General features: G+C 36.1%; 2 protein-coding genes across 2 annotated transcripts in view; one reads left to right on the top strand and one right to left on the bottom strand.

Annotated features, from left to right (window-relative positions):
* dnaaf10 (dynein axonemal assembly factor 10) overlaps positions 1-5,444 on the top strand; it is a 43,822-nt gene extending 38,378 nt beyond the window's left edge. The window contains exon 8 of the mRNA XM_073051247.1: positions 2,222-5,444. Coding sequence (XP_072907348.1) covers positions 2,222-2,429 — 208 coding nt within the window. The 3' untranslated portion in view covers positions 2,430-5,444. The remainder of the gene's footprint in view (positions 1-2,221) is intronic.
* The window catches only part of LOC140730130 (uncharacterized), an 80,831-nt gene continuing 73,605 nt past the window's right edge, over positions 5,201-12,426 (bottom strand). The window contains exons 17-20 of the mRNA XM_073050263.1: positions 12,300-12,409; positions 8,409-8,572; positions 6,231-6,453; positions 5,201-5,340 (exon numbers count right to left, since the gene is read on the bottom strand). Coding sequence (XP_072906364.1) covers positions 5,201-5,340; positions 6,231-6,453; positions 8,409-8,572; positions 12,300-12,409 — 637 coding nt within the window. The remainder of the gene's footprint in view (positions 5,341-6,230; positions 6,454-8,408; positions 8,573-12,299; positions 12,410-12,426) is intronic.

Raw genomic sequence — 12,426 nt, 5'->3', positions numbered from 1 at the left:
TGGCAACGCTTGCCACTTCCAAAGGAAAAAACCATCGTGAACTGCGCAAACGCGAAGGATGGAGCATGCGCAAACAGGAACAAAAAGAACTACAAAGCCCAGCTACCACTGCAACTGAAAGTGATAGTGAATCGGAGGGAGAATCAAATCTCTCGGAAGGATCAGCTGAAGGAGGTAAAAGTCCTTCTAGAAATATAGAAAAGACTTTGAGGCAAATAATGCGTAAATTAGACACATTAAAAGTAATTAAAAATAACCAAAAAAAACTCGAAAAAAAAATGACCAATATGGAGACTATGCTTGATAAAATGACAAAGAGACAGGAAAAAATGGAAAAAAGAATTACGAACTTGGAAACTACAACGGAAGACATGGTTGAAAGAATGGACAAAATGGAAAAGGAAAATACTGCTTGGACATCAGAAAGAAAACAATTTATGGAAAAAATTGATAAGCTTGAAAATCTCAGTAGACGAAATGATATTAAAATTGTTGGACTTAAAGAAGATATAGAAGGAGAAGATCCAATAAATTTTTTTCAAAAATGGATCCCTAAAAAATTGAAAATGGAAAGAGAAACTCCAATTGAGATTGAATGGGCGCATAGATCTTTAAGGTCAAGACCTCGAGCTGACCAAAACCCACGATCAATTTTGATAAAATGCTTACGATACCAAGACAAAGAAAAGATCCTGAAGGCCGCTGCCCAAAGTGCCAAAAATAGAAACGGGCCACTGATGATAGCAGGGAAACCAATTCTTTTTTATCCTGATATAAGTTACAACCTGTTGAAGAGAAGGAAGGAATTTAACCCAGCGAAAAAAGCCTTATGGGAAAAGGGTTATAAATTTACAATGCGTCATCCAGCAACACTGATAATTTTTTTGGAGGACAGAAAATTTTTTTTTTCCGACTATCGAAAAGCGGAGGAGTTTGTACAAGAACTTCCATCTATTCGCTAACTACACATAGAGGCTTCCAAACGTAATGGATTAAAGATGAAGATAGACCCAAGGAACAGAAGTGATGGACATTTATGGATATTACAGAAGAGAAAAGCAAAATTTTAGAAATACTAAATGAGAATAGTATTTTTTTTTCTCTTCTTATACATATACTTTTTTATGTTGCGGGGGAGCTGGGAGGCTGTGGATCGGTTACTGCGGGATTCACGTGTGTAATCATGGCGGTTGCCATGACCCGTACAGCAGAGGGGGGTAATGTTGTGTCTTTTTTCCACAACATTAGTAGGGGGGTATTTTTTTTTTTCCTTTATATTTTAATTTTTTTCTATCTTTTTGCCTGGATGAATGGTGGGGACACACATAGCAACATGGAGACTTTTATAAAGATTTCCCAGGATACCACGAAAGTGGAAAGATTAGGTATTATTATAGATTGAAAAGAAAAAGAACTTTAACATATATTTAAAAAAAAATGAGAACTCCGTGGAGCATGTGGGGATCTTCCAACATCCAGGCATTTCCTTTTTTTTCTCTTTCTTATTTTCTTAATAGGGATGTTAGGGGGGAGGGGTTAAGGGGAGGGGGCTGGGTAACACTTTTTTTTCATGCACATTTATTCTGTAACAATTTGAAAACAATAAAAAAAGTTTATTAAAAAAAAAAAAAAAAAAAAAAAAAGGTGGGTGGGTGGGGGGAGAGGGATAAAATGAGAAACTGGAAAGTGATAGGTGGAAAAAATAAAGGGCTATAGAAAAAAATCTGGAAGGAGAGAGTGGACTATGGGAGAAAGGGGCTGCACCAGAGAGAGGTGATAGGCAGGTGAGGAGGAGAGAAGGGGTAAGAAAGAAGCCAGAAGGCAGACTGGAAAAAAGGTGGGGAGAAATTACAGGAAGTTAGAGAAATTGATGTTCATGCTGTCAGATTGGAAGTTACCATATCGAATATGAGCTTTTCTTCCTCTAACCTGAGAGTGGCTTCATGGAGTTGTTTATGAAGTTAATTTATTTCGTGTGTGTGTGTGTGTGTGTGTGTGTGTGTGTGTGTGTGTGTGTGTGTGTGTGTGTGTGTGTGTGTGTGTGTGTGTGTGTGTGTGTGTGTGTGTGTGTGTGTGTGTGTGTGTGTGTGTGTGTGTGTGTGTGTGTGTGTGTGTGTGTGTGTGTGTGTGTGTGTGTGTGTGTGTACACAAACTGAAAAATAATGTTATCTGAAGTATTGATTCTTCTAAAGCCTTATGCTTCTTGCCTTGTGTTTTCCAGTGAATATCCAGCCCAACGCTCAAAGAAGGACTCTGAGAATGTGGATATGGGAGTTGCTGGCACAGTCACACTGCTTCAAAATGTCACCATCTCCACCCAGCCCATATCGAGCCTTGATTGGAGTCCAGATAAGCAGGGCCTATGTGTTTGCACTGCATTTGACCAAACTGTGAGAGTTTTAATTGCAACTAAGCTTAACCAAGTGTAAGGTTATACTAAGCTATTGCACAAATTATTATCCATGCAAAGGTGAAATATGCCCTTTGTGGAAATAGAGGAGGATTGTATAGAGAATAATAGAGGGTTCTTTTTGTCTTGGAAAACATAAAATAGACAGTTTAACTTATTTACTTAGTCACATCCCTTTGCAAGATAATTGAACCAATAATCCACCACCTTTTGATAGGGAGGATGCTGTTGTACTGCATCATCAGCGAACAGGAGTCACTGAGGTGAATCATCCACATGTTGTTATGGATTAACTGTTTTCTTCTCATGGCACTCCATCTAGTGGTCTCAAATAAAATGTTTCACTAGAAGCTTAAATTCTAGTAGGTAATTCATCACGTAAGTCCCTTGTAGAATGTGCTTCCAGTTTTAAATATATTTGAGATACATTATAGGAAAATAATACTATATAATGTACAGTTTTTAAGTAAATACTTTTCTGAAAAGTCCAGAAACATGGTGTGAAAGCAAATATTCTCAATTAAATTTTCAGTAAAAAAACTTAAAAGGCTTGGAATCTTTTTGTGTAATACGTACAATGAAATGGTGTGGCATTACAAGACCATTTAGCTTTGGAGAATGTATTAAAATTGAATCTGAATATGCAATGGTGAAAGCTCCTATATTATATAAAAAAAAAGTACCAACACAAACATGAGGCTTCCTCCTCCTAAGCACAATAAAACAAAGCCCCACTCTTTCTCCCTTTCCTGAAGTTAGAAAACTGGCAAACTTCATGAAAGGATTTTGATCTGATAGAAAATAAATTGATTTGTAATTTTGCTAAAACATTGCATATTTACCTTGTGTACATTGAAAAGCCAGTTTTCTGTTGATGCTTCATTGTTATTGGTGAAGGCTTGGATAGAGCTAAACTCTTCAATGTTTTTCACTAAGCTCTGATAGAGTATCATCATCTCATTTGGGATGACTTTAAAATTTATTTTATCTACAATTGTAAGTAATTCAAATCAAAAATATATCTTGTTGTTTTCCTATTTTTGATTTAAAGGTATTTTAATTTGAACATATTTTGTACAGTTTGAAAGTTTTCAATTATCTGTTACACTTCATAACTAAACTATGTGAAATGTAAAAATGTATTAAAATGGCTTTTGGATTTTTGGTGAAGTAATACCTCATATGTTACCTGCATTACTTGGTCATCTGAGTATTTAACATGGGTGATGTTTTAAAGTATTACAAAAAAAATATTACTTTCAAAGTATACTGTAGTTATTATTGATATGGTGTAGGCTACTGTAGTGAATAAATGACCAGCTCTTTTGTTTTACTGATCTCTGATGTATGTATGCTGGCTGAAATTCATTGGCTTATTTTGTCATTGAGACCTGGAGACACCAAAAAGATACTTGAGAAAGGACAAGGAATTGTTAGATTTTGGTACAAGTATACTTAAGAGAAATACCCAATTGCCAAACAACACTTTATTGGAAGTAGCATTAGCAGGACTGGATCTATTCTGACATGTGTCCATTGAAATCAGTAAATTTTCACGCTTGTAATTCCTACTTTAAAGTACAGCATTGGTATGAAGTTTCATGCATGCCAGTCACTCGTGTAATGATAATGACATGGATGGAATTTTAACCTGGATATTTCACGATTATTAGTTGGTGCTTTAACCAGTTCAACCATTGGACCTCCATCATTATTTTAAAACCTGTTTAATTTAGTATATACCACTTCTAAACAAAACATACCAACTTGGAATATTAATGCTTTTCTCAAAATAGTTATTGCCTGTTAAACATGGAAAATGCATTTCCTTTTTCTGCCCCTTGCAGGGTTTCCAGCACTAACTTTGATCTGATATAAGGATGTATCAGGACTTCATTCAGAATAATCATAAAGGGAAATTATTTTGAGCACCATTACTGAACAAACAAATGAAGAAAAGACAGATTTGCAATAAGAATCATCCATTTAGGCAAAAAAAGTCTGCTTTCCAATTAACTACATGGAAGGTAGTAAATAATGAAGATAGCCACCCAGATGATAAATGAAATGAGGTACAATGTATAGTAATTAACAGATCTGCAAGCTTTCTCCTTCACAAGGCTCTAGTGTAGGATCCATGTGGATGGCTGTACTGAAAGGTAGTATGAGCATTGGATGGCTGATAAATATCTCAGGCTCTCCAAATGATTGCACCATCAGTTACCCAAATAAAAACACAACAATCAAAATAAACCTACACAGGCTCAAAATCTGAAATAAAAAAAAGGAAATGCTGGATAAGCTCAGTAGGTCAGGTGGTACCTAAAGAAAGAGGAAGAGTTAATATTTTAGGTCAAACTTCTTCATCAGAACTGAGAATGCCCAGTTTTTATTTTGTTGATGACATGCCATTAAGGGGATATGACATTTTTCATAACTATCAATTAATAAAACTGAAGACTTCTTAAAATGATTAATATTTTAACTACAGTATTTAATTCAAGCCCATAGCAGATTAAACATCATGAATTATTTGTTAATGGAAATAAAACAGAAGTGATTCATTATCAATTAATTTTAAGAGGTACTGTGGCTAAGTGGCATAAGATGAAAAGGCATCACCTGATGTACAGAGTATTTTGTATAAACCGAAGGAAAACTTTTATATTGGTGCTTGTTTGGACTTGCACAAACTTGAACACAATTTTCAAACTTTTGAAATGTTTGTCTTCAGCAGGATACATATTCCTGCTCTGCTTACATGTTACTTTATTATTAATAGCAAGAATCCTATATCCAATGCTTGAATGTGAAGAATGCTTGAAGATCTGGATCTTGAATAGGTTTCTCATGGATTCCTGCATAGACATTCATCAGAAGTTCAGTCTTCATTTTCTGGTCAAGAATGTTAATGTAACCATCTATGGAAGCTGCAAAACAATCTATATGTTACATGAACAGTACCAAAAATATGTATGGAATAAAATGAAGAATTTTGCTTTCCTCCTATTTTCTAATAAACATATTAAAAATAGGTAAATGTTAAATTTTAGTTATTTTAACTGTTTCATTATATTAACCATTGATGATTCTCTTCCTTTTGCACATTAGTGTTCTGCACAATTTTAATTTCATTATTTGCTTTAAAAATTAATATATTTTTCTGAAATGTAACATAAGTGGAGTGCATTGGGATATCTTGTATTGTGATATCCAACTTAGGTCTGGAAAAAGGATTTCAGCCTCTTTCACTACCTGACATGCTGGTGTTTCTAGCATTTTCTGTTCTTGTAGACCATTTTACAAAATTCCTGTTGATGTTATTTTGAACGTTATGAAATTATAGAACCAGTAGTTGACATCACTGTAGCGGACCATATTACCAAACACTAAAAAAATTGTGCACAAAATGTCTGATTCCCATCTATCTGGAACTACTAGCACCCAAAAGAGACTGAGAGACATTTATCTACCTATAGAGTAGAGAATCATTAAACAGTGCCAAAGCAGCTATTTTTTTTATTGTATCCATGTCATTATGGAAATAAAAGGTAGAATTAGATTATTGGATGAAATATTTTATCTTTTGCATTTTTTTCAAAGCTTGTGAGTCCATTATGAGTGGTTGGAGGAAATTAGTATGTTGACAAGTTGCTCATTTAACTGCTAGTGGACTGAATTGCTTGGAGAGTAACAGGTGCTGTAGTATACATTTTAAAGATAAAATTGACATTCTCCAAAATTTTTACTTAATGTCACATACCTTTCTGCACTTAACAAATTAATAATTTTATATGGGAGAGATAATTAATATACATACCTATTCCCATTACTTTTCCATATGCAATCAGGTTTGGGGCCAAACGAGAGTCGTCATATTTTTCAAATTTCATTAAAAGACGAACTATTTCTCCAGTAATGAAAGCGTCATCATAAGTTTGCTCATTGATGGGTTTCACAGGAAATTTGGAATAAACATCCACAGCCTGCAAGGGGTCAGCTTTCAGGAGAATGTTTGCTAACTCAATGTAGGCATCGTGCACCTGAAATCACATGTTATTGATTTAGTCACAAGTTTAGATTGGCATTACATGCTCATAATCTTTGTATATATTTTCATACACCAAGTGAAATCAATCTTATTAGGTAGTAAACTCTTGAAATCATTTGCTAAAGCAGATTCAGAATTTTTCTGGGTTAGCAGTAAGTTCAGTTGACTTCTGAGCTTTAAAAAGACAGAGGAAACATCACAATCGTGGTGATATGCTTCTTTTTATCACTGCTTATGTATCAGCACACATTCCAGATCTTTCTCATTGTTTGTAAGAGGCTTACTTAAAAATCTCATCTGTGTGCCTGATAAAAATGATGTCCCTTTCAGGTGGGCACTGTGCGATGTTATGACTATTGGATTTTGGGAGGGGTCAAGGTTCTTGCCAAAGTAGTCAAAGACTCCTACTGAAATCCGTAAATTGAAGCTTAAAATGTAATTCAGACTTTAATCCCTATTCTATGTCACCTGGTGAAAGGTGTACAAACTTCCCAACATCTCACCCTACCTCACTCCCCCAACACCAGTCTATTCTCATCCAATGGCTTCAAAGAGCTTCTGGCTGTTTTCAGCAAGGAAGTCATAACGTGTCCTAGGATTTAAGATAGCTGGTGTTTTCTTGTACTGTGCCTCCCTGAATCAAGGTGTTTGGCTTCCAAGGATCCGTCTCTCTCAAAGAATCTTATCAAAATGGCTGAACTACAGAAAAGAAAGAAGGAAGAAAGGAAGAAAGAAAGAAAGAATAGGGAAAAAAATACTTGAACTTATTTGTCACTTTTAATATCCTCTTCAGGTCATCTTAAAATATTTAGAGCCAAAACAGTATGTTTGAAATGTAATCACAATTGTAAAGAAGGACATCAGTTGCAATGATAATTAAGTAACCTGTTTTAGTAATGTTGGGTAAGGGATAAATACTGACCTTGCATATTGAGGATAAATACACTGCCTTTCTTTAAAATGTTACCATGGATCATTTATATTCATTAAAAACTGATAGGCAAGAAAGTCTTAATTTAGGATTTCATTTAGAAAATGCCACATCCAGAGCATGACACTTCCCCACGTTGTACTGGAGCATCAACTTTTGAGATTTTAATCCAAATTCCAGGTAGGATTTAACTTTATGACTTTTTAAACATAGAAGCAAGAATATTAAATGAATCACTCATATTTCTCAGGAAGACTCACATACTTAGGTTCCTTGACTCCAGTGAAATGTAGAATCCATAGACTCCACCACAGGTGGGGCAGGAGATGCAGATGTGTGGCTAACTTGAGATATTCTACACTCCTTCCACTATTTTGTATGGCCTCTTCATGTTACTGTTTTGGAAGACTGCCTTTGTTAAATGCTTCCCCATTTTGGGCTGTAATGAGCTAGGGATTCCATGTACTAGCAAAGAATTATTTATTTTAAGGATGCTTTCGGACCATCCTTGAATAATTTTCTGTTTCAATTTGGAAATCTTTCTGATCTCAGAGCTTGGAGCTGATTGCTTGTTTTGGGAATGTGGTTTGGGAAGATCTTGCTGCTTACTGGAACTGGTTGAGTGTGACAGAAGCTTTGATGTTGTGAACGTTGTTTTGAGAGAAGATACTGGCATAGCCTTCCTTATTCTGCCAGCTGATTTGTGAGAATGTTCCAAGCATTGATGGCATTTCTCTTATGCTTGAGTCCATGTGATATGATAGCATTGTGAGCCAACACTCCCAATCAAACAACCATGTCTGTCACTCACCAGGTCCAGAGAAATGGACATCTTTATTGGATTGAAACTCACAAGACCAAGTCAAATGTAATGTGGGTCACTGTGCTCTCTATGGATCTGGCATCCGATTTAAATTGGAATTAGTGAAGATACTTTGAAATGCGTGGTACTGCATGATTTTTGGACATCCAGAGACTCGATTATTGAAAACATTGAAAGGATAAGCTTGTACTACCTCTGGTGCCATTTGAATTACTTCATTGTAATAACGTTGAGCATCAGCAGATGTTTCATCAATGCGTGTTAAAGCGCGAGCCAATCCTAAACGACTTGCAAAGGAAACTCGATTTATGCCTGAGGAAATTTGTCGTGACTGAGCAGTCTGAGCTGAACTGCTGGCTAGGCAAAGTAAGAGAAAGAAAGTTGTTACGTTTGTTTATTTTTTATCAAACATTAAAGACATTAGTCTTAATATCTTTATATTCAGATTGTAAATAAACAATTGACTGATAAGGAGCAATTTCATATTTACTATGTATGTGTTAAACAGCCATTCTATTTTAACAAATCAGATAAAAATTTATGCAATTATGTAAGAACATAGATTGCACCTCACAATAGAATGTTTGATGGACTATAACTGTAAAGAGTAAAGAAAACCTGAAAGGAGTAATGGAAGCTAGCAGAGAGGAAAATGTAGTGGTAATATTTATGGTCTGCTCAAACGTAGCAAGTGATTGAATCTACTTTACATTTAGAATTTTTCTTTGGAAAAAAGAATTCGTAATATGCTACAGCAATAATTGTTATTTAAATGCAATCAGATACATAAAATATAGTTATATTTCTGGCATACAATTTGTAGCCTGTATCACAGATATGGTTCTAAATGAGGGTAGACTGAACAGATTATTTACTCTCACTCAACTATCAATCCTCTGTTGTTAAGTTTGGATTCATAAATCAAGAAAAATAGGCTGCATAGATGCTATCCTGTACATGCCATGATGAATCTAAACAGTCAGATTTTTTAACTTCAAGATGAACAACATTCAAAATCATGGATAAGCAATGTTTTATGAAATAATTTGAAAAGTTGTGGATACTTGAAAATTAATAAATGCAATTTGAATACACATGAATATGCACACATACTGTATATAAATATATAGAAACTTAAAGAAAACTAAGTAAAAGATCACATTTAAAATAAACATTAATGAAATTTGAGACAGGAGATACATAGGAAGGTTTATCAACAATGAATCAATGAGATTTTCTGAGGTAAAATTAAGTCTTTTTTTACTTCAAAGTTGATAGTGCATTTTTTCATTCTCAACAAGCTGATTCTTTGAGCACATCACTACAATATGACTATATGTGTTGAGTCCCAAGTACAAGTTCTCTATAAATCAAATATGGATGAAATAATAGGCAGAAATATTTCTTGTCCTGTTTTGAAAGAAGAAATCAGCATGCAGAGACTGGTCGCAACAGTCCTGATGAAGAGTCTCAGCCTGAAACATAGACTGTTTACTCATTTCCATTGATGCTGCCTGGCCTGAAGTGTTCTTCCAGCATTGTTGCTTGGATTTCCAGCATCTGCAGATTTTCTCCTATTTGTGAGGAACTCAGCAGAACCAGGCAGCATCTATGGATAGAAGTAAACAGTTGGCATTTTCGGCCAAGTTTCAAAACTAGTGCAAGGGAAATTGAAACTCTTTCCTCACACATAATGGCAATTTGAAAATTACATGCAATTTCCATTTATTGATCACGAACACAAACGCAGGCTGAATGTACATAGTCTGGACAGAACATAGCCAAATACTTTAAAATATTGACTATGGTTGAGTGAACTCAGCCTTTTCTCCTTGGAGCAATGGAGGATGAGAGGTAACCTGATAAAGGTGTACAAGATAATGAGGAGCATTGATCATGTGAATATTCAGAGGCTTTTTCCCAGGGCTGAAATGGCTAGCACGAGAGGACATAGTTTTAAGGTGCTTGGAAGTACAGTTGCATGCAAAAGGTTGGGCACTCTGGTCAAAATTTCTGTTACTGTGAATAGTTAAGTGAGTAGAAGATGAACTGATCTCCAAAAGTCATAGAGTTAAAGATGAAACATTCTGTTCAACATTTTAAGCAAGATTAGTGTATTATTTTTGTTTTGTACAATTTTAGAGTGAAAAAAAGGAAAGGAGCACCATGCAAAAGTTTGGGCACCCCAAGAGATTTGAGCTCTCAGATAACTTTGACTAAGGTCTCAGACCTTAATTAGCTTATTAGGGCCATGGCTTGTTCACAGTCATCGTTATGAAAGGCCAGGTGATGCAATTTTTAAAGCTTTATAAATAACCTGACTCCTCAAACCTTGTCCCAACAATCAGCAGCCATGGGCTCCTCTAAGCAGCTGCCTAGCACTCTGAAAATTAAAATAAATGATGCCCACAAACCAGGAGAAGGCTATAAGAAGATAGCAAAGAGTTTTGAGGTAACCATTTCCTCAGTTCGCAATGTAATTAAGAAATGGCAGTTAACAGGAACAGTGGAGGTCAAGTTGAGGTTTGAAAGACCAAGAAAACCTTCCGAGAAACTGCTCGTAGGATTGCTAGAAAGGCAAATCAAAACCCCCATTTGAATGCAAGAGACCTTCAAGAAGATTTAGCAGACTCTGGAGTGGTGGTGCACTGTTCTACTGTGCAGCCACACCTGCACAAATATGGAAGAGTCATTAGAGGAAAACCTTTCCTGCATCCTCACCACAACATTCAGCGTCAGAAGCTTGCAAAGGAACATCTAAACAAGCCTGATGCATTTTGGAAACAAGTCCTGTGGACTGATGAAGTTAAAATAGAATTTTTTGGCCACAACGAGCAAAGGTATGTTTGGAGAAAAAGGTACAGAACTTCATGAAAAGAACACCTCTCCAACTGTTAAGCACAGGGGTAGATCGATCATGCTTTGGGCTTGTGTTGCAGCCAGTGGCACGGGGAACATTTCACTGGTAGAGGGAAGAATGAATTCAATTAAATACCAGCAAATTCTGGAAGCAAAAGTAAAAAAAGCTGACGATGAAAAGAGGATGGCTTCTATAACAGGATAATGATCCTGAATACATTTCAAAATCCACAATGGACTACCTCAAGAGGCGCAAGCTGAAGGATTTACCATGGCCCTCACAGTCCCCCGACCGAAACATCATCCAAAATCTGTGGATAGACTTCAAAAGAGCAGTGCATGCAAGACGGGCCAAGAATCTGACAGAACTAGAAGCCTTTTGCAAGGAAGAATGGGCAAAAATCCCCCAAACAAGAATTGAAACACTCTGAGCTGGCTACAAAAGTGTTTTCAAGCTGTGATACTTGCCAAAGGGGCTGTTATTAAGTATTGACCATGCAGGGTGCCCAAATTTTTGCTTCAGGCCCTTTTCCCTTTTTATTATTTTGAAACTGTAGAAGATGGAAATTAAAAAGTAATCTTGCTTAAAATATTAAAGAAGTGTGTCATCTTTAACTTTATGCCTTTGAGAAATCAGGTCATCCTTTAATCGCTTAGCTATTCACAGTAACAGAAATTTTTACCAGGGAAGCCCAAACTTTTGCATGCCACTGTAGATACAGAGGAGATGTCAGAGGTACATTTTTTTTTCCACACAGAGAGTGGTGAGTGCATGGAATGGGCTGCTGGCAGCAGAAATGATAGGGTCTTTTAAGAGACTCCTAGATAGGTACATGGAGCTTAGAAAAATAGAGGGCTATGGGTAAGCCTAGGTAGTTCTAAGGTAAGGACGTGTTCGGCACAGCTTTGTGGGCTGAAGGGCCTGTATTGTGCTCTAGGTTTTCTATGTTTCTATTTCAAATATTAAAAATTAATAAAGTAAAACACCAAATAGTCTGCAGGAAGAACTCAGCAGGTTGAGCAGCATCTGTGGGGGTGGGGAAGGATGTATGATGCTTTGGGTTGAAAGCCTACATCAGGACTGATATGTTGACAATTCCAGCAATTCCAGAAATTCCACAAATTTCTGTAGTGTCTCCATAAAGTAAAACACAATCATTATAATATTCCAAAGACTCAGTTATAAATGCAAGGCATTTCTTTTAAAGTTCATTCTGCTTCTTACAAGTCATGGCAGTCTGGTTTGTATCTTTAGTAGATGCCTTTTCAGCTGTTTTGCCAGCAGGAGCAGGAGCAGGAGCAGGAGCAGGAGCAGGTTTGGTAACAGCACGCCCCCTGGTGGAAAATTCAAA

Source organism: Hemitrygon akajei, chromosome 7, assembly GCF_048418815.1.
Source record: "Hemitrygon akajei chromosome 7, sHemAka1.3, whole genome shotgun sequence".
NCBI lineage: Eukaryota > Metazoa > Chordata > Chondrichthyes > Myliobatiformes > Dasyatidae > Hemitrygon > Hemitrygon akajei.
This window is presented reverse-complemented; position numbering and strand designations above follow the sequence as displayed.